The sequence below is a fragment of the Mesoplodon bidens genome (genome assembly GCF_964165515.1).
Source record: "Mesoplodon bidens genome assembly, chromosome: 19".
Classification (NCBI taxonomy): domain Eukaryota; kingdom Metazoa; phylum Chordata; class Mammalia; order Artiodactyla; family Ziphiidae; genus Mesoplodon; species Mesoplodon bidens.
The window spans coordinates 55,674,899-55,700,842 of record NC_138179.1 but is presented as its reverse complement, the minus strand read 5'-3'; the positions used below and the strand labels follow the sequence as shown (position 1 = coordinate 55,700,842).

The 25,944-nt window shown below is 47.4% G+C and overlaps 1 protein-coding gene across 3 annotated transcripts in view; it reads left to right on the top strand.

The window, feature by feature from the left end:
- Positions 1-2,207: 2,207 nt before the first annotated feature.
- Positions 2,208-25,944, top strand: part of FAM117A (family with sequence similarity 117 member A) — a 42,946-nt gene continuing 19,209 nt past the window's right edge. For all 3 annotated transcript variants that reach the window (XM_081218167.1, XM_081218166.1, XM_081218165.1), the window contains exon 1: positions 2,208-2,438. In XM_081218167.1, coding sequence (XP_081074293.1) covers positions 2,243-2,438 — 196 coding nt within the window. In that variant the 5' untranslated portion in view covers positions 2,208-2,242. The remainder of the gene's footprint in view (positions 2,439-25,944) is intronic.

Genomic DNA, 25,944 nt, shown 5'->3' with positions numbered 1-25,944 from the left:
GTACATGAAAGCTGTGAAGTACTAGACAAGAGTTAATTTTAACATCTCAGCCAAATTGCATCTTTGGAGACTCTTTATGTAAAATATACATAGTAATCCTTCTATGTTCATAAGAAAGTTTTAAAGGAATAGAGATTAGGATTTCAGCTCTGGAGTCAGGCTGCCTGAATAACCTGGGGCAGTAAGTAATCTTGCTTCAGTCTGAAGCCTCAATGAAGAGGAGATAATACCCATCTCATAGGTATCATGATGAGAATCAAATGAGATAATGTATGCAGGATGCTTAATATATACCTGGCATGGAGAAAAGAACTCACTGAATGTTATCAGCTACTATTACTGATTTTATTAATGAAGATGTGAGGCAGGGTGGTGCAATAAGATCTGATAGAGATCTGAGCTAGGAATCAAAAAGATTCACCTTTTGGGACCTCAGTTTCTCTACTTGCACCATAATAAGAATCCATGGTTTTCTTTTTCTAGATTGTCATGGGGATTTAAAAAAAAAAAGTATATGAAGACTTTGAACTAATTGGAATTGAGGAATGTTATAAATTGCAAGATTTTTTTTTAAAACTGAGTTAAGTTTATAAAGACTGAATTTTTATCAGTTCATCAATTTTTGTTCATTCCTATCTGCCTTTGGTAAAGTTGTCATCTTCATGGAAAAGGAGTACAGCATCTCCCTGTCACTAAAAAAGATTTCAAATGTCAGACCTCGAAATAAATTTTTCAAATCTGCGAGGATATACTCTTTGCAAAGAAAACCTTTCTTTAGGACATTCCATTGCCTCAATTTGTTCTCTGTACATAGGCTGATTTTAATATTCATCCAGTTCATGAATTTCCACTTTGGGTATTTTCTGCTTTCAATATTTAATCCCAAGAATGACCTCTCCTTGCCTTGCAGCAGGCTCCCAGATTACCTCCTTTTCTCTGATTAGTTAGTATGGCTTCAGGGAATACCTTCATTTTAACGTTAAGCCGGGCAAAAACAGAAATAGAAAGATAAATCTGTAGCAAGATCAAAAATAGATCTCATGGCTAAATATAAACCTGGAGGGAATTATCTAATTATTTGGATGGTCCCTTATCACAGACAATCCAGGGTTGATTGCCTTTCACTTTTTCCATATAAGAGAACAAAATGGTTAATGAATACCACGAGTAACAATTTTTTCTTTTGAAGAGTAATAATTTTAAATAGTAAGTTAAACCCTCTTTTCTTCCCCAAATCTCGTCATGTGTATTATAGTATATGATTTTCACAACTGCGTGCATTCTTTTTGGGGACCGTCCAGTCTCATTTTGACTTGTAGGTCAGAGAGCATTGAACTGGGAAGACCAGGATTTGCTTATGGAGTCACTGTGCAAATTTGGACAACTTTCTCAGTCACTTTGTTCCTTCCACTCTGCTGAGCTAGAGTTAGAATGGACGACTCTGCGCCTTTTCAGTCTCAATTTAATTTACAGGCTAGCAGCTGCTTTTTTTTAGGTTGGACCAACACCAAGTAAGGACTTGGAAATGCGAAGAAAGACAAATGTGGTGTCACGTGAGGCACAGTAGCCATTAAGTTCACGGATATAATGCAAATCGCATGCAAATGTTATGAAAACTTTGCATTAGTTTGTAGAAACTTACTTTGGAGCTTGCAAGCAGCGTTGAGATCCTATGAGGATTCAAAACTAATGTTTTTAGGTTAAACCAAAAGTAAGGCTTTTTGAAGTTATTAGTTTCTCCATACTTGCCGGGACTCAACTGCTGAAAGTTTGACACTCCTCCCTGCCCCCCATAATGATTTCACTACTGCTTGATTCCATTTTACACCCGGTCCCGCCCCCGCTTAGCCTGACGTCACGTGATATCGTATTTGCATACTACCTGGGACTGGGTGTGACGCTCCCCTTTTCTGCATCTTCTCATTGGCGGCGCCGGAAAACCAGCCCTCTTCCGGACGGACCAATCAGCGGACCCTCGGACGTGGGACAGCAGGCAGGGGTGGGGTGGAGGTGGGGTCTTGGGTTGGATCGCTAAGGTTATCGACCAATCATCCTCTGGTATGGGAAGATCAAGCCGAGGATTGGTTGGGAGGAGGGGTCTGGGGATCCGTAGGCCAATGAGGGCTCTGGGCTGAGGGGGGCCGGTCTCCACCTCCTAGGGCAGATAAGCAGCAGCAGCGGGGGTTGGGGGGCTGTGTGGGGCTCGCTGTGGGGCCGAGGCAGGCCGGCAGTCGGGCGGGCGATGGCGGGGGCCGCAGTGGGCGGCAGAGGCGGAGGTGCCTGGGGGCCGGGGCGCGGAGGGGCAGGGGGGCTCCGGCGGGGCTGCTCTCCCCCAGCCCCCGCCGGCTCCCCCCGGGCTGGGCTGCAGCCGCTCAGGGCCACCGTCCCCTTCCAGCTGCAGCAGCCTCACCAGCGCCGGGACGGGGGTGGCCGCGCAGGTGAGTCGGGCCTGGAGTGGGTGCGGGGGGGCGAGGGGAGCCGTTGGGGGAGGGGGGGCGCGTGACTGGGGGGAAGGGTATGGGGAGAAGTGTGAGGGGGAAGTGGTTGGGGCGAAGGAAGAGCAAGGGGGTCGCGCAAAGTCTGCGAGGACGGAAGGAGCAAGAGCGAGGAGCCGTGAACTCGGAGTGCACCGCCGGGACAGAGTGTGCAAGGAGTCGGGGCCGAGAGGTGAGGGAAGGAACCTGGCAGATGGAGTCTGGCTTTGGGGGCATAACCGAAAAGTGGGCAGAGGTGTCGTGTGGGGGTGAGTGTAAGATGCAGGGGTGGCAGCGAGGTGTGAGGAAGGAGTGAGTGGCGCGTGATGGGGGCGCCCTATGCAGGGTTTGAGCTGGAGCGAGGAGCCGGTGGGCGCTGGATGTCTGCACGGGAAGGGGGAGGGGCATGGAGGAGAGCCCCGTGGAGCTGTGTGTTAGTTCTCCAACTTGAGTTTGGCACCAGCATCCCGTTCTGCAGCTCTAGAGTTCCTTTTCCCACCACTTCACGTGGGCTTCCCTTTCTGCCACCTCCTGGAGCTGATTTCTTCTGAGCCGTTGGAATAAGTTAGTTTAACGGCTTTTACTACCGTACAAACGCTCCGCTCCTATTCCCTACATTCCTCTTGGTTGGCCCAGAAGTTGTATGTTCCCAGATCACTGACCTGCTTAATATGGCTTGCAACCACTGTGTGTGTGTGTGTGGGGGGGTGTAGAATCTGAGTAGTTTGCCCCCTGCCTTTCCCTCCTCCCCCCATCAAGGCTGTTTTGTCCTGGGCATGTCAGTCAACGTGGCAGTGGGGTGAGGGCTACATTCAAGTACATTGTGGCAAATACCCCCACGTTCTGAACAGCACCAAAAAGATGTCTTAATAGCAGCTTAATAATGTGGTGGATATGGGGAAACTAGGGAAGAGCAAGCTTAATCTTGCTTTCACACTCAAAGTTGTAATGGATCCCCTGCAAATGCAGGCAGTTAGGAATGGGAAAAGGAACCTAATTGCATGAGGAGGTTGGCAAGAAGTTGAAAGTGAGACTTGCATTTGATTCACACCAAATGTGAAAAGATCACTGCACACTTCCAAAGCCTCAGGGTCTACCAAAGGTACAAAAGTCATGGTCCCTGCCATCTGATGGTTAATGACATTCTCTAAACCAGAGTTTCTTGAGCTTTTTGTGATGACTAAACTTAGTTTCAGCACACCCTCTCCTGAAAGTATAGCTGCTACAGTGCCTTCCTAGGTAGGAATGGGATTAAGAGGGTCTCTGAAGTAGAAAATCCAAGTCTGTCTGGACTTCATTGTAAATGTTAGCATTGCATCTTGGAATGCAGAAACTTGGTCAAATCTGGTAGCAAGATGGTAACCAACTAGTAAAAGTATGCCTAGAATCTGTAGAGCAGGGCAATGCCCAGATAAACTCATGCCTATCATGAACTGCTGTAAAGCAAACCAGAAGACTACAAACCTATTGGTTTTGTTTGTGCTTCCTTGGAGTCCAGGGAAGTTAGTAGAACAGCAAGCACCTGAAGCTTAGTTGCTTTTAGTAATAGAAATCAACAGAAAGCCTGCCTGTGTATTAGTTGGAAATCTATTAGCAGTCATATTTTAAGAGCAGTTATTTTGTGTCTACTATAGAACTAATATTTAAAGGACAAACACTGGTGGACGCTGTGGAAAGAAGAGTGTAGCTTTGGATGACTGGATTCTTCACATGGCCTGTTCCTTTTTTAGGGCCAGGGACCCTAAGATACTGGTAAAAACATAGGAAGCTAGAGCCTGCACAATTTGTTGGGTGATTTAAGGCAGATTGGGTGAACTCTTGCTTATGGATTGGGCTGATGGATTGTTTCTCCACCTATTAGTATCCCAGAGGCACTAATAAGGCACTTACCTGGTCTGTAGTGGGATTATCTATAGTTTTCAGTGAGGCAGGAGAGAGGAAAGACAGGAGGAGGGAAGAGTGGCCTGAGCCTGTGGAGTTCTTTGTGGCCAGACATTAAGGAAATGTTCCTGGCCTTTGGTTTGGGAGCACATCAGGTCTTCTGAATGTTAACTTTTACCTTTATGTGTGTTCAGATTGTTTCCATTCCTCGGCCTTGAGAAGTGGCAGAAGTGGTTTCCTCTGGGCCCGTAGGATATATGTGATAGAAGTAAAAGCCTTGCAGTCATAAACCCTTAAGAGAATGGCTTTGCGTGCCAGAGTTACCTGGGTGTCGAATCCAGGTTCTACCTTTTACTAGCTGTGTGGCTTAGAGGAAGTTAAGTAACTTCTGTGCCTCAATATCCTCATCTGTAAAGTGTGAATAATAATATCTACATCATAAGAATCAAATGAGTCAGTAGCTATAAAGTGCTTAGAACAGTGCCTGGCAAGTAGAAGGTACTCTGAAGTGTTTGCTGCTGCTTATATTGTTGTTATTCTCTCCACCCAGCCAAGGTGAGAGCACTGTTGGCCAGAGCCCATTGCCTTTTCAGGCTTCAAAGAGCAAACCCATATTGGTCTGAAACCAGTACTGCAGGTTTCAGAATTTCAGGGCCTCCCCTTGCACTTTTATTCGCTCATCTTTTAAAATGAGCTTTCTAAACAGGGCTCTGAAACCCAACTGTTTAAAAAAGCATGTGAGCTGAGACGGAGTTTTAGGAACAATTAAGTGTCGTCACTGTTTCTGTTTCCTATCTCAAAGTGACGTAGTGCTCAGGGCTGTGCAGTTATCTCTCCACCACACACCCTGTTGTGTTCTTGACTAGGTATATTAGATGTTGTTAAAAAAAAAAGGGGGTTATGGTGTAAAGAGCAGGATTTACCTTCTGTGGCCATTCATCTGTAAGGGATGTCTTCATAAAGTGAGGAATGGCTTCATTTTTACAAGCCTGGGCGAGTGGTGTGTAAGGTAGAAGAGAGTGGAGAGAAAAATGAAGGTCAACTCTAAGAAGCTAAGAGCTACTAGTGGGTAGCAGAAACCCAGGATAAATTTCTTACTGCAATTTCCCCTTTAAATTCTCGTTTATGTCTTTAGTCACTTGGAGGCTGCTGACTTTTATATTCTTCCAGGACCACTGATGATGGACAAAACGGGGCTAGGAGGTGAACTGTTCTGGGTTCCAGTCTTACCTATTCTGTTTAGTGTCTCCATATCCATGTCCAGAAGCTAATGTTCAATACAGCTTTGCAAATTCTTCTCTAGTGGACCAGCCCCACTGGCCAGCTGGGTGCTGGGGGAGTCCAGTGCTGCCTCTGAACCTCCTCTGCCCACCGGACTCTTCTTAAACGGGGTTTGGCATTATGGCCTGCAGACCAGATCCAAGCCTCTGCCTGTTTTCGTAAATAAAGGTTTATTGGAACACGTGGAGCCCTGCTCCTTCATTTAGGTACTGACTGTGGCTGCTTTTGCACAGTGACAGAATTTGAGTAGTTGTGCACAATGACAGAGCTGAGTAGTTGTGATAGAGACAGAATAGCCCACAAAACCTAAAATGTTTACTACATGACACTTTTCAGAAAAAAATTGGCCTACTCCTTGTCTTCAGCAATGTTCCTGACGAATATTCCTATTAAAAAGATGAGTTTCAAATGTGTGTAGTATACACCTCTGCAGAAAATCCTAAGGGGATAAAGAACACTAAGAAGCCTGTATCCCCACTCATATTTCAGGGAAAAAGAAAGGAGGATCATCAGCTTCCAGTCAGTTCTCAATCTTTATAGAAGATCAGCACATGTGAATCCATGCTGCCCACCCCCATCTTTGTCAGGTGACATGTGTTCGGTAGATATAAACTAGTTTGGATTTACATAAAAGCTTAACTGTTAGGCAAATTTGCATCTCCTCCCCTCTTACCCTCCTTCCAAATCTAACAACCCACAACTGCAGTGAACATATTTCAAAATCAGATGGAAATTACTTTAGGCTTATCTCCTGTTTTGGATTTTTCTCCTTTTTATTTTTATGAACAGATCATTGAGAGCTGGTGGTAGTCATGGCTGCCCTCAAATACTGACTTCCTCACAAGGACATAGGAAGGGTTTATTTCAAATGTCCGTTAGGTTCTCCAGGATGGTTGTCTCAATGAATGTAAGGCAGCATTGTTATTAAATGCTCTTGGTAATTATTAAACTCCTTTTCTTGCAGTGCTCTTGTGAACTTAGTCCTTAGGGGATGGGTGTTTAGAGAGGTATGGAACCACATAAAGGAGGTTGCTTATTAGAAGCTCTGAGACGAAGCCCTCATCAAACCATGGTCCTTGGTTTGCAACAGCCTGGAGATTAGAATAGAGTGTAACTTTTCTATGCCACGGAGCCATCTTGCTATAATGAAGCTTGGGGCTGCAGTTAAAATCCTTTAAGAGCTACAATTGTGCTTTGAAAACCTGTGATTGAGGCAGCTGCTGTTTGGGAGGCATTAAACACCAGGCACTTCCCAGCCTGACACTGCTAGCTTGCTTTTGACAGCTTTGCTAGCACTAGGCACATGGTCAGCAAAATGCACTGCTGAAATATCTGACTCTTAAATGTTATCACCAATGATGGCATCTTGAAACTGGGGGCTAAGGTGCCTAACTACTTTATCTTTTTGGTACCCAAAGGAGAGTGCGTCCATGTGTTCTTCAGTATTTTGGACAGTAAAGGATCATACATATGGAAGCTCTCCACTTAGGTCACATAGAGCGAGGATTTTTTAAACCATTTGAGGTCAGTGGAGAAGGGCTGAGAACAACAGTGGGGGGTGGCGGTAAGAGGGCCTCGTTCTCTCTGGTTCCAGATATAGATTGTCCTCTAGAAAATTTGAGGCAGGACTGCAAAATTGTCATAGTTGTGGTGGCAATATGAGCGTTGCCAAAGTGGTTGGTGGGCTTTAATAGCCAGAGAACACTTCGCCTACGTTTTCTGCTAGTTTATAATGAATGATGTGATGGGCACCAAGGCCACACTATTCCCTGGCTCTTTTTTTAATTTATTTATTTTTATTTTATTTATTTTATTTTTGGCTGTGTTGGGTCTTCGTTGCTGCGCGCAGGCTTTTCTGTAGTTGTGGCGAGCTACTCTTCATTGCAGTGTGCGGGCTTTTCATTGCGGTGGCTTCTCGTTACAGAGCATGGGCTCTAAGCATGCGGGCTTCAGTGGTTGTGGCACACGGGCTCAGTAGTTGTGGCACACGGACTTAGTTGCTCCGTGGCATGTGGATCTTCCCGGACCAGGGCTCGAACCCACGTCCCCTGCATTGGCAGGTGGATTCTTAACCACTGCTCCACCAGGGAATCCCTATTCCTTGGATCCTAATGGAGCATCGTCCTCTGGATTCTTACAGCTCTCACATAGAGCCTTGGTGCCAAAGGATTCAGACTTTAGGGTGTGACATATTCTGGGGGCAGGTCTGGTTTTTGAGCTCTTATTGACACTATCATATATATCAAATGCTATATGACACTAGCTCAAATGCTTTACTAGACTTACCTGGGCTTACTCTTATTCCACAGGCAGCTTGGAGCCCTTTGAAAGGGCTGGAAGGGAAAACCTTGTGTTTGCTTCCCATTTCAGAGTGAAGGTGGGTGACCACCAGCAAGTTAGTTTAGTGAGACTGGACTGTCTCTTCGTGAGTCAGTAAGTTTTATCCCTCTCTGAGATGGATAGAAGAGGGAGCAGGGAAGAGTGGAAGCAAAGCAAAGTTGGGTGGGGAATCTGGTCAACTTTCCACCTCTGCCTGAGTTGAGTCTTCACAGAGGCCTCCATTATTTGATTTGCTGGTTTATGAATTAACCAAACATTAGCCAAATCTAGTCACATTGTTGGGTCCAAAACAAATCCTGATCTCAGAGAGAAAAGAGTTTTGGATTATATTTGAAGCCGTAAATTATCTGTTTTCCAGTTCCTCTCCAGTTGTGTGGAGCTTGTGAAGGGGCTCTTGTTCTTGGGAACAGCTGTCTGGTGGGAAGCTCTGCACAGCTGGCTGCTCTCACCCAGGCTTCAGGCTCATGGTCCTCAGTGAAGCTCCTGGTTTTGAAAACTCTTCCTGGCACTTTGTTTTCTCCTCCACACTTTTCCTCAGGGTCACTACAAAGCTGAATGCCCAGCTTGGAGTCATTTAAATGTTTATTCTTAGGCCCTGAGTATACCTCAATCGACTTTTGCTGTGTGGGAGCACCACAGCCAATCAAGGGTGGCTTCAACGAACCTAAAAGAATGCTATCAAAGTATTTCATAATAGAAAAACTTACAACTCCAGCCCCTGGGGAACCTGGAACTGAAGTCTGGACTGTGTGCAGACACTTAACCTGCCCTGCTCTTGAGCCCCAGACAGCTGACACCAGGGGTGGCGAGTGCCTTGGGCTCAACTCTGCCTGCACATTCTAAAAGGGGGGAGGTTGGGGGAGGCCTGGGAAGACTCCTCCTGGGGCTTTGGTCGATCTGAAGCGGCAGGCTTCAGGGGTGGGGGAGTTTTCTCTCAGAGCCTGCCTGAATGTGGCTTCTTAGAGCTGGGCAGTATTTGGCAGGCAGGGTGATAAGTTTGGGGTGCCTCTTCTCTGGCCCTGTACTCTCTATCTTGCAAATGGTGGGTGGCTTTTCCGCGAGGGAGCTTTGTTAATGAGCGTAGGTCTAGATTACCACCTGCTCTGCCGCTTGCGTCCCTCATCATCTGATCCTAAATGAAAACATGCCGGAGAGCGTGGAGGTCTAACCTCCTCAAGAGGCAAAGGTAGGATTAAACATACAACTCTAAAAGCAAATTACTAACATGTGCACCAGTGAATAAAAGATAAATTCGAGCTGGAGGAGGTATAGAATGAAGGAATATTCAGTGTTAGTTAGGGTTAATTAGAGAATTACTGAGATGTCTCTAGTAGGCTTTTTTTTTTTTTAATTGGCCAGTACATTATTCTCCTTACCATTAAATTAAATTTTTACTCTCTCCCTTCCCTTTTGAAAGTGGCACTGGTGTGTCCTTGTTTGGTCAGCTGTGTTCTTTAACTTTCTCAAATCTCTTTAGTCCTTTCTGCCCCATGCTGGAAATTGTGTGCCTGCCTTTTTAAAAGGTAGAGGCACCTCATGTTTCAAGTTCAAGTGCAATGGAACTCACCTTGCAGCTTGAACAGATTTGAGTGTTTTTGCAGAGGGAGGGCCAGGGCAGATGGGGATTGTTGTGCTCAATAAATGCTTGTTGGATGGAGTTGCTGGAAAGGCAGCAAGGGTGGGGAGAGTGAACCACACTTCCCCAGGCTCATTTGAAATGGTTTTTTCCACTTCTGGCCCCCACACTCTGTGCCCCCTTTATAATACCTCTCTTTAGCTACTTACAAGGCCCCCCGCATCCTGCCCGAAGTGTTAGTGTTCTCTCTTCAAATCACTGGTCTCCCATTCATCCTGGTCATTGGGCTCGAAGCCCAGCTGGTGGCGAAGACGTAGCATTTCCATGGATGTCTTCGCTAGGCCTGTAGGTTCTGTTCCCCACACACTTAAAGCCAGAGGGTAAGCTTGGGCCGTTAGTTACCAGGTTGATCCATGGAAACAGCCAATGTTTAGGATTTTGTTGTGATTTTGTAAAAGAGCCAGGAGACCTGGCTTTAGGCTTATATGTGGATATGGGTGAGAGGCCAAGGAGACAGATGAATGCAGGATGTTCTTTCACTCCAGGTAGATTTGCACCAAATTCCTAGTAGTGCTATAATGTATAGCAAAGGAAAGCAGGAAAACAAAATCTGAATTAGCAGCTTTTCTAGGCTAGGGAGCAGAATTGCCTATTGGCTTTAGGGTGGTTTTAGAGGTATGATCAGGCAGGAAGCCCCCCTTCCCAAGCCAGGCACCATCCTTTATATGAAGCACTGCTGATTCTCCTTCTCTTTTCCCCACCAAATGGGGGAAATGCTGGAAAGAGATGCTCAGTGTCATTCCCCAAGCCCTGATACCTACAATGTCATCCATGGAGCCTGTGTTCCCCTGCCAACCACGGGCCTGGTGGCTTAGTCAAAATGGTTTTATAAACCTGCTCAGCTGTGGGTAACTTTGAACAGAATGAAAATGTGATTGCAAGGAAGGAAAGGACGCTTCTCTTCCCTCCTCCCCTCTTCTCTCCCCAACCTGCCACACTGCCTTCCCTTTAAGAGTTTTCTGTGCTCTATGTATGTTTGATCACCCACACGGCTTTGAGAGAACCGCGGCTGATAACACGTGCGCTCCCTGCCCTACACCTGCAAGCTGGCTGAGAACCTGACGCCCAGCCCCAGCCCCTGTTTGGGGGTTGTCTTTGTAACCCATGCCCATCAGATATGACACACAAACTGGAGTTGAGGGTGGAGTGGATAGCATTCGGCACGACAGAGGGGTGCAACCAGAGAGCTTTCACAACATCATGTCGTCTGCATTTCGAAGCTGGGGAGAGGAGGCCCATGTGAGGCCATCCATGTGGCAGGTGCACATCGTAATGCTGAAGGCAGCACCTGGACTCTTTCTCATTAGAACCGTAATCCTGGGGAGTTTTGTGTTCACAGGAGAAGGCTACAGCTGCTGCTTCTGTGGAAAGAGAGAGTCTGTGGATCCCAACCCTGGAAGGCCCCAAAATTCATCTGCATTTTTCAGGGAAGCTGAGAGTATGGCTAGTGTTAGTTTTGACAACGCGTTCTGCATGTTTAGCTCTTTGCGGCTCGCAGTCGGTACCCTGGAACGTTTCTCATTCAACCTTGCCACAGTCCTGCAGGTGCAGGTGGCATTTGCTTGTTTTTGCAGATAAGGAAACTGAGGCCCCGAGAGGAAGTGACTTGCCCAAGACCATGTGACTAACAAAGTCCTTTTGCTCCTGATCCAGGGCTCTTCCCACATATGTGTGGAGAGTCAGTGGGGAATTTCCCCTCAGGCTGGCATCCTCTGCTGCCTGCCCAGCACACACCCGACCTATTTCCCTTCTGCTTATATACCTGTATTCCAGGAGCAAAACTTCGTTTGTTTAACTGACCAGAAGAGAATTGGAGAGGAAAATGGGCTGCAGCGAAGTCTGTTTGTTCCTTCAGCACCCCATAAGTAACTCTCCACTTGGTGCAGCTGACTGGAGGGTGATGGTTATTACATTATGTGTGTGGTGTGGTGGCAGCTTTTGAGTGTTTCCAACTGGCTGTAGATGTGCAACTTCCACGTGGAATGAGAAGCTAACCAGGGACAGCTAGGGCCCAGGAGGCAGGGTTTTCCTGCCTCGGTGGGGTCATGGTCATGGTTACTGAGCTTGGGGCCATGTCAGGGAGATACTCTTAAGATGGAGCTTACAGGAAAGGGTGTTTTTCTTCTGCGTGACTCTGTGGAACCCCCCGAAAGCAGTCAGAAGTAAATGTGGGTGGTGCATTTCTGTGGTGGGGGGGCTAGGTGCAGGTGGCATTGTGTCATAGGTGACACTTCAGTCCTCCATGTAGGGGACGGCTGGTCCAGACCTCCCCCACCCCTGCCATACTCTGCCTGGGCGTGTCTCCCTCTCCTAGCTTTAGGTTAACTGGGAGTGGAGTCGTTGTGATACGTGATAGTGCCTTTATGAGACAAGTGTGTGCCCACTAAGGGGACCAGAAGGGACTTGAACTCAGGAGAAAGCTCCAACTAGGGACGTGGTGTCATGGAGAACTGCCTGACCTGCTTCATAGAGAAGGTTATGGGCAGCTTTTACCTCCTTATTTCTCTTACAAAACCAGATTTTGTATAGAGTTCTTGTATGTTCTAATAACCATATGCTTATGTGGAACCTTCCTTTCCCAGTTATTTCCCAACTGCATAAGGTAAAGCCCCATTATAACAAATATTATAAAAATTATTCTACATAATAAAGCTATTTCCATGCTTCATATAAATGCTTTTGTTGTTGGTTTTTCTCGTTCAGAGGAAAAAAGTGACCAACTACCTTATGTAACAAGTACTTTTCCTGGTCCCTGTCCGTGTACTCATTCATCTCTAAACCAGAACACTCGAGGGCTTGCTGTTTGCATCGGAGGCAGGGAGCGGGGAGCAGGGCTCTGGACCCATCACCGAGTAGCACGGCCCCCTTGCTTTCTTTCTTTTTTTTTTTTTTGCGGTACGCGGGCCTCTCACTGCTGTGGTCTCTCCCGTTGCGGAGCACAGGCTCCAGACGCGCAGGCTCAGCGACCATGGCTCACGGGCCCAGCCGCTCCGCGGCACGTGGGATCTTCCCGGACCGGGGCACGAACCCGTGTCCCCTGCATCGGCAGGTGGACTCTCAACCACCGCGCCACCAGGGAAGCCCCCCCCTTGCTTTCTTTTCGCCTCGAACCTCCCACCCTCCTGTCCCTCCTGGTTGTTTACAGACAGACCACCACACAAAACCCAACAAAGGACAGTATGTGTGTGTATCTGGATGTGAGCGTCTGTGTGTGTGTCTTGAGCGTGAATGTGTGGGTGCTGGGTGTGAATGTAAGGGAGAGCATGTGTATGAGTGTGTATGTGAGGAAAAGTGCATGTGAAAGAAAGCAAATGATAAAGCAAACGGGGCAAATGTTTAACAATAGGCAAATCTGGGTAGAGGGCATATGGATGTTCTGGGTACTGGTCTTATTCTTACACCTATATGTTTGAAATTATTTCCAAATAAAAAGTTTTTAAAAATGAATGTATGCTAGACTAATTTGACTGTACCAGGAGTTCTTTAAAGTCTTCTTCTCTCATCCTTATAACATCTCTTATTCTCCCCATTTAACAGAAAGAACAACCGAAGCCCAGAGAAGTTAAGTGACTCGTCTTGAGTTCACGTAGCACACTGAGGCGGAGGCAGGATTTGGGCCCAGGTATTGACTGGTATGGTAGGAGACTGCAGCTTGTCCCTGCTGCTCGAGCTGGACAAGGTTGGCATCAGATTCTGAGAACCATTGGGCACCTGCGGCCGTGTGTCTGAGCCCAGTCCGTGCCCCACACTGACCCGGCAGCGGGGTCAGCAGGGTTGCAGCAGGCTGCTGATCCACACTGAGCATATTCAGGATGTCCAGGTACCTTCTAGGGAAAACTGCTTCCTCATTCTGAGAAAAACTCTCACTCTGCTCTTCACTCAACTCTCTTCATTTTCTTAAAATACATGAAATCGGAAGGCTCTCATGTGCCAGAGCCATAGAGTAATACTACTTCGCATTTTTATGGTAGAGATCCAAGGGGAAAAGGAGTTGAGTTTTGTCTAGAAAGCAGTGTCAGGTTATGGGCCAGGCCAGACAGCTTTTTCGGCTGTGTACCAGTCGGTCTGTTGTGCCCACCGCCTTGTTAATGTACAGGAGTTTATGGCCTAGTGAGGCATGTCTTACCAAGTGGACAGGAGTTACAACTTCATACACAAAGGGAGGGCTTCACTCTTTGTCAGTGAAAACTTTCCACTAACCACAGGGCCCCAGAAGGGGTGGATCTGGTCATCACCGCTAAGCAGAGTTAGGGGTTCAGACACTACTGTTTGTTCCCAGCCCCTATTCTCTCCCTCCAAACCGCATGCTCTGCATCTATCTGTGCTCCTTGAAGGCACTTGAATTATTCCTGACATTTTTGCTTACTGACATTTCCCGCCAGCTTTCAGAATTGGGGTAAGTGAATGAGTCTGACTCTACTTCTTAACATAGAAAAAACAGTTTTTGGAGAATCTTTACTACGTGTCCTTTATCTAAAATGCCTCCCTGCAGCCGCCCTAGAGTGTGAGACTGTGGTTAAGTTAGCATCAAAGGATTTTTTCATGGATTCCAGCCAGTTCTGTGAAATAGACCCCTGAGCATTTACTGTATTGTTACACCAGTTTCTACAGTTAGATTGTTTGTCCTGAGGCAGTTACCAAGCCGTATAGGCTGTGTCTCCAGTATTCTCTTGGCTCCGTCCTACCCCAAAATCAGCGCCCGGTGGATGGCCTCCGGAATCCGGACAAGTTGCAGGAGGGTGAGAGAAGGCTGCCCCCAAGTCTTACTGGGTTGTCTGCAGTGTAGAGGTCTGTGTCAGAGCTGCCGTGCAAATGGCCAGAGCTGTCTGTTTGGAGGGGACTGGGACCACTGCGCTTTCCCTTCCAGTTCTTAGAGGCATGGATGGGGTCTTGGTAATTAACACCCCAGACTGTTTCCCTGGATCATATTCTCCTCTTGCTTCAGGAGGATAAGCCTTTTCTTTACCTGACTTATAAAAGAAGGTGTCATTACTGTTAAGCAGCTTTTGATGTAAGAGCAGATACGAAGCCCGTTGTATGTGGGGGAGATGGTGTGACTCACCATCCAGGGGTACTGTTGCCATGTCCTCCTTTGTGCCCGGAAGCACATGTGGAGAGGTGACCTGACAAGCATCCTTCTGCTGTGAAGTTGTCATTGGTCTCAGGCAGACAGTGAGGGTAGGAAAAATCTTCCCAAGGTCACACCTTTCAAGGCTCTTTCTAGAGGGACCATCTAATTTGTGTTTCAGACAAGGTTTACCCTGGAGGCACTATATAACCTTTGAGCCTCCCTTAGGAGATCTGAGCAACCAGCAAGACCAGGACTTTAAAGCAGGGGCTGCCCTGGAATGTTGCCCAGCACACACTGGGGTTTTTCCACCAGGCCCAGCCTGGGAATTTGCCTGGGATTTGGGGTCAGGGTGGATCAGTTCCAGAATGCCAGAGGCCAAGTAGGGAATCACTAGGTGGGATGTAGTGGTCTCTCAGGTATTTCCTTTGGGGACGCAGTAGAACTTAAGTAAAGAGATGGACATAACCAGAGAAGATTTTGCAAGTGGGACAAAATGATCCACGCAGGTTTTCAAAGCTTTGAAGGTTGTGCAGAGTTAACCCTAATAAGATTTTAGACCCTGAAGGCGAGGCACGTTCTGTGACTGTACCTTCATGGCCCTGAGGGACATAACTGTGTAACTGCTCCTTTAAGCCCCCCTCCCCACCCCCCAGCCCAGAGCAAAATGAACCAGAGCAGAGGTCCTGACAGACCTACTGAGGTGTAGCAAGTGAGCAAACCTGCCCTCTGAGCTCTGATGTCTACTTGGCAGTTACCACGTGACCAGCCCTTCTGCCTGTGGCGAGCCACAGGTAAATTGAGTGCTATTTATACTCTCCTGCTTGGGGGAGGAAGTGGGAGAGGTGGTCTGGGAGCCCACAACACAGCTGTCTGATCAGCCTAGGAAAGGCATATCTCCTTTTGACTTTGTGCCTTTCTTTCCCCCTTAACTAATTTTGCCCCGGATAACAGCATGGGCTCTGGGGCTTTCAATTTAGCTGAATCGGTCAGTAGCCATCTCTTACTTACCCTTTAATAGTTGGAGAATTCTAGAACTAGAGGGGGCTCAAACTCTCTAGGTACAACCTCCTGCCTTCTGAGGGGTGAATATTGAGACCTCTGGGGGCATGTAATGCTCTCTCCCTGGAGGTGTTCAGGGGCAGACTCTACAATCTCCCTCATTCATTCTGGTGAGCAGGAAGTTCTTCCTTTTATCTAGCTGGAATCTCTCCTATTCTGACTAAAGTCTCTTCTGCCCTTCCTCTTTACACTCATGCAGAAGAAGACATAAATTCTAATTCACTTCGTCTTCCTCTTGGGATCTAGCTACCTTCACTTTAGCTATTTTTACCCATCTTCCCTGGGATCTCACTGGTTTCTACGCTCCTGTAATGAATGAGCGAATGGATGCCCAGGGTAACTTGGTGGGGCATATCTGAGGTTATTTCCAACTCCAACTGTGTTTCTGGATCATAGGAACTCTTTAATTCTGCGCACAATCTGGGTCTTTCTCCTGGGATGACATACCTCTTCTTTTTTTTTTTAAATATTTTTGGCTGCATTGGGTCTTAGTTGCCGCGCGCATCCTTTCTCTAGTTGTGCCGAGTGGGGGCTACTCTTCGTTGCAGTGCGCGGGCATCTCATTGCAATGACTTCTGTTGCTGCAGAGCACAGGCTCTAGGCGCGCAGGCTTCAGTAGTTGTGGCACACGGGCTCAGTAGTTGTGGCTCACGGGCTCTAGAGCACAGGCTCAGTAGTTGTGGTGCACGGGCTTGGTTGCTCCGCGGCTTGTGGGATCTTCCTGGACCAAGACTCAAACCTGTGTCCCCTGCATTGGCAGGCAGATTCTTAACCACTGTGCCACCACGGAAGCCCGACATGCCACTTCTTTTTTTTTTTTTTTTTTTGCCACTTCTTAATTTAAAGTCTCCTTCCCTTAGTATCTTTATTCTACCTTGTACTGACTTACATCCTTCAATTCCTTGCCTCCTAGTAAGCCTCATTGACTGTTTCATTTCTTCTTGCCCACCTTCTCTTTCCCCAAATTAGAAGACCAGAACAGTGAACCAATTGAATTTGACTACAACCTGCCAAGATTGAGCTGCTAAACAGTTTAGATCCTTGCTAAGGAGTGAAGTTAATTCTGTCTTCCCAAATTCCAAATTAAGCCAGTTCTTTTTTTTTTTTTTTTTTTTTCCCTCACAGCTTTACCTTGGAAAATTTTAAACCTGCAGAAAAGTTGTAAGCCCAGTACACATCCATTTATCTTTCACCTTAGACTCACTGATAACTTTTGGCCACAATTGTCTAATCTCTCTTCCCTCCTTGTGTGTATTATGTATATGTGTGTCTAGACATACACATATGTGCATCCATAGGCACTTTTTCTGGTGAACTGTTTGAAAACAAGTTGTGAATACCTTGACACTTCGCCTGTTACTTCAAGGGCATCTCCTGAGAATAAGACCATTCTTCTACATAATGATAATATCATTATTACACATAAGGAAACTATAATTCCATATTATCTAATATCCAGTTCATTTTCAGATTTCCTCTTTGTGGCTCTTTTGTTCTTATTTTTGATCCAGGGTCCAGTCAAGGTTCTCGTTTGGTTATGTCTTAAAAAAAATCTGTTTAAAATTCCCCTCCCATCCCTGTCTTTTTGTTTTTAGGTTTTTTGATTACTGACTTATTGAAAGTGTGGACAGCCTTCTAGCTGTCCCACATTCTGGAGTTTTCTGACTGATTCCTTTCAATGGCACTTGACTTGTTCCTCCATCTCCTGTATTTCCTGCAAGTGGGAAGTTAGGTCTGGGGCCCAGTTCGACTCAGGTGAAACATCTTGGGCATGAACATTTTGTGGGTGAAGCTGTGTACTTCATAATACATCGCTTCAGGAGGTACACAGTGTCAGAGTAATGCTAAGTTGGATCACTTGAGGTGGTGACAACCAGACTTCCCTTTGTAAAAGTACATTATTTTCTTATATGTGGTACATTACGTAAGTGTTCTGTTCTCCAGTGTTTCTCCCAGTTGTTTTGGCATCCACTGCTGACTCCTCCTGACTGAGCTGTTACTTTGGGAGCTGCATAAAACCAGTTCTAAACTAACACTGAAGGACATGAGTATTGATGTGAGTTGTTCTAAAGAGGAGTACAAAAATTTTCTTTGGGCTTTTAGAATCATTGGCGGGAAGGCAACAACATGAGGCCATCAAATTCTGTCAAACTCTAGGTATTTTGTGTGACTTGGGCTGATAGTAAATTGAGTATCAGCTGTTCACACATATGTTGCTGTCTGGCAGTTTGCGTGAGGTCAGGGAGAAGGCAGGCTGGATGAAGCTAAAAATAAGTCACGGTTTGTTCACAAAGCAGAAATTATTTTGACTATTTGAACATTATCTATAATTCTATTCTTATTTCCTTTTTTTTTCTTTCACTCGATTTCCACTGTCCTCACTAGAAAAGGGATCCCTCCTTTTTAATTGTCTTCCTCCATTTGCCCTACATGCCCAGTGGGTAAAACAGTGTCCCCGAGACCCAAGTCTGATTGTGCTGGTTCCTAGTAGGGAAAATAATAGAACTCTTCCAGTCCATGGGGAAGTTCCTGAACCAAGGCAGCCAGACAATCATGACAGTTGAGTCTGACAATGAAACACAAGGGGGGAAATGCACTTTGAAAGTCTTCTGTGGGGGAAGAAAGGCCTGTGTCTCAAGTTGCTCCGTGGCGTTGGAGAAATCAGTTCACCTGTCTACACGAGGGTGTTCCTGGGCCCCCACCCAGAGAACCCCTGAGAGTGTGTGGGGCGCACACATTCAGAACAAAAATCAGAGTAGGGTTTCAATCACAGTTGTCCTCTCACAGGATTTACTGTAGATGAACCTCCCCAATCTCTGCTTCTTCCTTCGCCTCTTTTATCTTTAAAGAGCTGGAGTGGACATCATGATTTCTCCTCTACTTGATAAGAATCAGATTGTCGTCTGAAGTGAAGATACTGAAGGGTTTATGCCTGTCCTCTGAGTTTATAGCCACCCAGAAATTCATCACTCCCAAATAGCCAGGCGGTGAGGATTGCTTTTAGGGGGAGAAGGCTAGGCTATGGCTGCTTATGCTGTTCTTTAACAAAGGCCAAATAGATCCCAGAGGAAAGCATGCTCCAATCAGTAACTGCTAGTATCTTGTCCTGTTTTAAGAATGTTGAAATCCTTCAGAACTCCTCTTCATAGAATTCAGATAAAAGGTGACAAGTTCACACCACTTCCTTTTTTTCCAACTGCAGCTTCTTGAGAGTTGAACAAATGTCTAAGTAACTGCTGTTCGCTCTTCATACACACACGTGCACGCGCGCACACACACACACACACACACGTGCTTTGGGATCACCCTTTCCTTCCTTGCTGATAAGAAGAGTTAGGGTATTCCTTATTTTTTCCCCACAGTGACACTTCCAAATGGGTTTCTCCTGACCCTTCTCTCCAGCTGCCCATGGATGTGGTCTGCATCCTGGGGAGTCAGACACACAGCAAGAAAAGGTTTCACCTGAGCTACACACTTAAATGTGGAGACAGTATTAAGTACAGAGTTAATATTAAATATGGAGTTAGTATTGAGGTCCTGGCTGAGAAGTTTTTCATGTGTATACAGATATCACTCTTTCTTTCTTTCTCTTTAGGTGAGCCTTCTCGGTAAGGGAAATGTGCTGTTACTCTTTTTTTCTTCCTTCTTTTTAATCTCACTTCTTTAGTTTCTTCTCCCTGTTATGATTGAAATGAGCTATTGCTTGGGTTTGAAAGAAGTGTTCAAAGCCCCAGGTTTAATTTTCCCAGCTGGGATGGATGGGGTCTCCTTGGGCTTTCCAAGGAGGGCTTCTAACTCTTGTACGGTCATATTGAGGATTTCGGTTTGACCACAGCTTCCCTCCAAAACCCACACGTCCCTGAGTTAAGCAGTTAAGCGGCGCAGGGCCGCACGCAGCTCAGAAGACTGCTTGCACTGTTTAATCCCAACACACACTGAAGTGGAAAAGTAATCCCTGTGAAGCTGTGAGGAGGACCTTCCCCTACTTACTGCAAATCTGGTATTGGGGAATATTTAGAAATTCTGCATCCCTGTTTTACTCTGCTCCCCTCCGGGTTATCATTCCCCCCGCCTCCCCCACCCCCAACAAAAGTGCTGCATCACAGCTAGGAGGCGGGACAGGGCCGGGCCTGCTCCCTCCAACCGTCTGCACTGCCTCAGCCTCCTGGGCGGCCCTTTCCCCGACTGCTTCTCCTGAAGTGAAGATCAGGGGCTGAGAAAAGCACATTGTTAGAAAAACGTGTAATAAGACCTCCTTTTATTAAAAATACACATGCACACAGAGGTGCGCAGGGAGAGATCAGGAAGGATGTGCAGGTGGTGATCTCTGAGAGGCGGCAAGCATCGTTTTTATTTTTCAGTTTTTGCTAATCTGCATTTTTAAAATTTCCTCTAATTTCCTCCTGTATATGTACAGCTTCTGTTATAATGAGAGCTATTTTAAAGAGGGAAGGCAAGAAGATTAGTGCTAATAATGGCTCAAACCCCAGTGACATGAGGAAGTGACTGATAACTTGTTTGTTGAACCTGCCAGTTGCTGAGTTTTTGCCACCTGTGAAATCTCATTGGCTGTCTCTCTTCTTCCTTCTGTCGTCCTTCTTGGGTATTTTGGAGTCACTCAGCCTCAAGCTAATGGAGGATGGGTGGAGAGTAGCCTTGTCTTGTTTCCCAGACTTCTCTCTCCTGCATTGCCCCAAAGATAGTAAAATAAGTGGAGTAGCCCCCCTAGATTCCCAGCCAGGACCCTCTGGTCAGGGGCTGGTCTCTCCTTGTGAGCTGCTACGCCTCCGCCCCACAGCCTGTCTCCGGCCGGGTTGGGACGGGCAGCCCCAGATGCCTCACTTCCTGCGTCCTCTGCCGCCTTCCTCCTTTCCCTGCCGCCTCCGTCTAAGAGCCGTCGCCCTCCTCCTTCGGGTTCCCGCGGTGGGGGTTTGCTGGTGTGGTCAGGCCTGAGCTGATTTCCAGCCAGGAATATGAGGGAACAGCAGAGACCAAATGGTGGTCCTTCTGAAGGGTCAGTGGCTGGAGGAACCCCCAGAGGTTGAGCTGGCAGCCTGGCCCTTAGGTATCGCATCGGCCTACCCCGCTTCAGCTTGGTCAGCAGCTTCTTGTCCTGCTCCTCCCGTGTCACCAGTGCCTATCTCAGGGCTGGTTTGTGGTGGGCACCCGGAATCTGCTACTGAAGGAATCAGTCAGTCTACTGTGGTGTGCCAGGCCCCTCGTCAGCTGTTTGTGTGTTTCTGCCCTATTCACTGCCCCCCAAGGCACAGCAGACACTTGACCGCTGGTCCTCTCCACTCAGAGCCCGCTCTCCCCAAAGCCAATACAAATGTAGCAGTTGGGAGACAGGGCCAAGTGGCTCCGGAAGATAGCACCTAAGGCTTCTTATCTCTGGTGTGTGCTGTTTTGTTTTGTTGTTTCCATTTGCCGTTGCCCAAGAACCAAAGCATCCGCCACTGCTCAGCTGCATGGTGAAATGGCCTGGCCCTGTGCCAGGGAGCTTCGCCAGGTGGTTGGGCTGTGGAGCCTGCTGCATGCGATGGGCCGATAATACCCCACAGCGCTGTAAACAGGACACCCCACCCTCCCGCAGCCACCCAGCCAGGGCCCCGCAACTTGCTGCTTTGTCTTGGCCTGTCATGATAGGGGCGTCTCTTCTCAGACAGGGCAGCCCATTGTCCTGTTTCCCAAATCTGAGAGGGGTACTTTCCAGAAATGAAACCAGTTCATCTTCCGACCACAGGCAACCGTTGTGACTTCTCATCACTTCTCCTTTAAGCATAATCACACAACTGCAGGGCAGAGCCCCATCCCCACATCTTTCCGGTGGGTGCACCCGTAAGGGAGGGATAAGCCCAGGAGCCCCTATTTCAGCTGCACTCACTTGTGAGATTTCTTAGAGGATGTTCCCGACTGAGGGAGGTGCTTGGTGCTGACAGCGCTGCTGATGCCCACGCCTCCCAGCGGCTCTCTTTCGCCTGCGTCATTCGCTCCGGGTGCTGTCCTGGCGGGGTTAGACCAACACTAGGAAAGGAAAGGGCTCTGACACTGAAGCTGTGGGCCTTCCCAGGGGACAGTGGTGGCTGGAACTCACCCTGCATGTCGCCTCTTCCTTCCCCACCCACACCTTCAGTCCTAAAAGATTGTGGTGTGGGGAGGGGCTGACTGACAGTAATTGGTTTGACATGATCTATCTAATGAAGACTTTAAAGCCTTTTTGCATCTCATCTTCTGTTCTTTACAGCGTCCCTGAGAGGTAACTGAGGCTGGGACTGTGCCCCTGCCTGCGGGATGGGAGAGCAGGCCCGGTGAGGGGGGAGGGCATGAGGTGTGGGCCGCAGTCACGCCACAGCGAGGGCAGAGCTGCAGTCAGAGCCAGACCCCTCACACCTGAGCCCCTCCCAGGTATTCGGGGGCCACACCGCTCCAGCCTGTGGCCCCTTCGAGGATGGCACAGAGCATGTCAGTGTCTGGCTTTGGCTTCGGTTTGTGTTGCGTCTGGGGGGAACCTGACACCTTGGTTTCACCCTTAATCAGTTCTGGTGCCCAAATTAGCAGGTCATCACCAAACCATTTAGGGTGGGGTTTTTAAAATAAGTGGTAGATTTGTTTTCCTGTCAAAATCTCATCTTTTTAAAGTGCCCCCCTCCCTTATTTTCTGGCCGTGAAGGAAACATGGCACTTTCATCACCTGAAAGGGTCTAAGAACGTGGGGGTTTGGGAGGGGAGCTGCGGCTTTGCTGAGCGCTTTGAGACAGAAGGGAATTCCGTCACCTTGCGGCTGGTCAGGAGCTGGGCCGGCACCCTGTGCTAGGATGTGGTCATTGTAGAAATAAGTCTGAGGCCCAGCGGTCTCATTTAAGGAAAAGAAACTGAGGCGAGTCCTCCAGTTAGTCTTAGATGCAGCAACATCCTTGCAGGCCTAGCAGAGAGGAGGGGGCTGGGTCAGAGGCAGCCGGCTCTGGATTGGGGTACTTGGTTTCTCCCCATCCACCCTTCCTTCCCCCCCCTTTTTTTTTTTTTTTGTATTCGTGTTTTTGTTTTGTTTTGTTTTTGTATACGGAGGAGCAAGTCAGAACCGATGAAGCACTCAGAGTCTTTATGAATAACTTTGGTCAGAATTGGATGTAGAGTTGATCAAAATGGGTGGTTGGATTCTTATACCAAATTCCAGGATCCTGGGTCCTCCCCAACCCTGGGGGTGCTGGGGAGTAAAATGTCACCTCTGATTACTGCCCTTGAAATTGGACTCCTCCTGTAACTCGCGAATGAGGTGGGCTGTGAAGGGTATCAATGGGAAGATGTAAAATGGGCATGGTTCACTAGAATCCTTCCCACTAGGTTTCAAAGGCTTCTCCAAAACACCAACCAACCAACACCCCAAACAAAACATTGCTATGTGGTCTCCTTCCTTACTCCCCTCCCTGAAGGAGCTGCCAGGCATTTCTTTCTTCAGGTATGTAGGCAGGTGTCCTGCACCCTTGGAGGTGTTGCTGATGCAAAAGGGCCAAGAGCCCTGTGGACTGATGTAGGAAGAAGGAGGCTTGGATTTGGATGTAGGACTGCTCCTGACTTTCTGGGCGACCAAGTCCAATCTGAGACTGGACTTCTCTGTGCCTTGGTCTCCTTATCAGTCTTTCTGGAGCCCCTTTAGGAGAACAAAAGACTGTACACACACAGGTACTTTGTGAGGAGGGGGCAAAACTTGAAAGTATTATACAAACTTGAAAGTATTATACATACTTAGGGTACAAGGCACACAAACTTAGAAGAGCATACTTAGGGTCTCAGGATGGAAAAAATTCTAAAGGAGGTTTTTGCAGCAATTTCTTCTGAGGGGCTGGGAGAGGTGGCCCCAAGAAATCTTTCTCCCCAGTGCTTTTTCCTCAGCCCCGGAGTCCCAGACCTCTTCCTTCCGACAACGGTGAAGGAGCTGTTAAAATCATGGTGTCCTGGCCTCTCTGCCAGTCCCTGGCTCACCTGCTTCCCACCTGCCTCATTGCTTCTCTGTCATGTAACCTTGTAAACTTGCCTTCAAGGAAGGGCCCCCGCCTCATCAGTGGGCTCTTAGAGACAGTTTGGAAGAACCACAGGACAGCATTTTGGTGTCTGGCCAGGCTGCAGGCATGGGTCAGGATCTCCCAGAAGTATCCAGATTGCCACCTTTTGATCTTAAGCCCAGGATAGAAAAATGAGTGGTTGAAATGCCAGTGTAGGGGATGCAGTTGGGGCTTGAACCCAGCGTGCCTGTCACTAACTTTCTGGGTGACAGGTGCAGGGAGGGGAAGAAAGAGGTTGGGCCTCCCTGAGCCTCAGAGACAGGAAAGGGGACAAGCAGCTCAAGGGGATTTACTCACAGGGAGCAGGGTGAGCATGGATGTGCAAGGCACACAAACTTAGAATCCAGGTGTAATTAGGGCAGGCTCTCCCTTATAGTAACAGGTTTTTGATTTTATACAAATACTTAGGTGTCTGCCGATCTCCAACCCTATGCTTTAGATGCTGTGTGGGGTTCAAAGATAAATTAGACAGCCCTTGGCCACAGGTTGTTTATTAGCTGGGAGTTACAAATACTTGTAATCCAATAGAGGCTGGGAAGTACTAGAAGAGTACAAAGTGCTGGGAAAAATCAGAAAATCCTGAGACATTCCTTCCAGGGGACTCAGGAAGCTCCGTGGAGGTGGAGATGTTTAGGCTGGCCCTGATGGATGGATCACATTTCAGCCCTGAGCACATGTGCAAAACCTCAGAGGAGGGCAGGCCCAAGACATGGGTGAGAAATGGTGCATAGTGCAGTTTGTCCAGGACATAGAGATCTTGAAGAGGAGTGACGTGTAAAGGAAAGGTAAGTGGGACCAGAGCATGAGGCCTATGAGTACTGTCTTTGAAAGAAAGCCTTTGAAGAGTTTAAAGAGTGTTAAGGTCATTTAAAAGGGTGTGTTGTAGGTCAGTATATATTGATTTGGAAAGGTGTTTATGATATAAGGTGAAAACTCATTGCAAAATAATATGTACAGTATAATCCCGTTTTTCATTTTAAAGCATACACACACACGCACACACATACATGCACACACATAGAAGGCAGGGCCCCCAAGGATATATATCTCATAGTATTATCTGTGATTATCTCTGGGTATGGAGATTTGCAGTTTTTTCTGTTTGTTTGCATATTTCTTGAATTTTCCACAATTCACACTCCTTTTTTTTTTTTGGCCGCAACACATGGCTTGCAGGATCTTAGTTCCCTGACCAGGGATCAAAACTGGGCCCACGATAGTGAAAGCGTGGAGTCCTAACCACTGGACTGCCAGGGAATTCCCCACACTCCTTTTTTTTTTTTTTTTTGGGGGGTACGCGGTCCTCTCACTGCTGTGGCCTCTCCCGTTGTGGAGCACAGGCTCCGGATGCGCAGGCTCAGCGGCCATGGCTCACGGGCCCAGCCGCTCCGCGGCATGTGGGATCTTCCCGGACCGGGGCATGAACCCGTGTCCCCTGCATCGGCAGGCGGACTCTCAACCACTGCGCCACCAGGGAAGCCCCCCCCCACTACTTTTATAAGTCATTTTTAATTTGTTTTTTAAAATTAATTAATTAATTTTTTAAAATAAATTTGTTTATTTATTTATTGGCTGTGTTGGGTCTTCGTTGTTGTGCGTGGGCTTTGTTGTGGCGAGCAGGGGCCACTCTTCGTTGCAGGGCACAGGCTTCTCATTGCCGTGGCTTCTCGTTGCAGAGCACGGGCTCTAGGCGCGTGGGCTTCAGTAGTTGTGGTGCACGGGCTTAGTTGCTCTGCGGCATGTGGGATCTTCCCGGACCAGGCACCGAACCCGTGTCCCCTGCGTTGGCAGGAGGATTCTTAACCACTGCACCACCAGGGAAGTCCCTTTAGTTTGTTTTAAAGGAGCACATACTATATGATGGCTGAGGAAAATGACCTAGAAATATGTAAGGAATTAGACAAAACCTGAGACTAAAAGTTACCCATGCAATAACATTTATGATATCCAAATTGGGGTGGGAGGAACCTCTCAAACGTCCAATAATATGGGAGTGGCTAAGCAAACTACTGTATATCAATCAACCTGGTGGAATATTATGTAGTCTTTAAAAATGACAGATATGTAGATTGTTGATACTTGGAAATGGGTATATGAAATGGGTAGAACAAAGCAGAATATCATGTAATAGATTTTGTATTG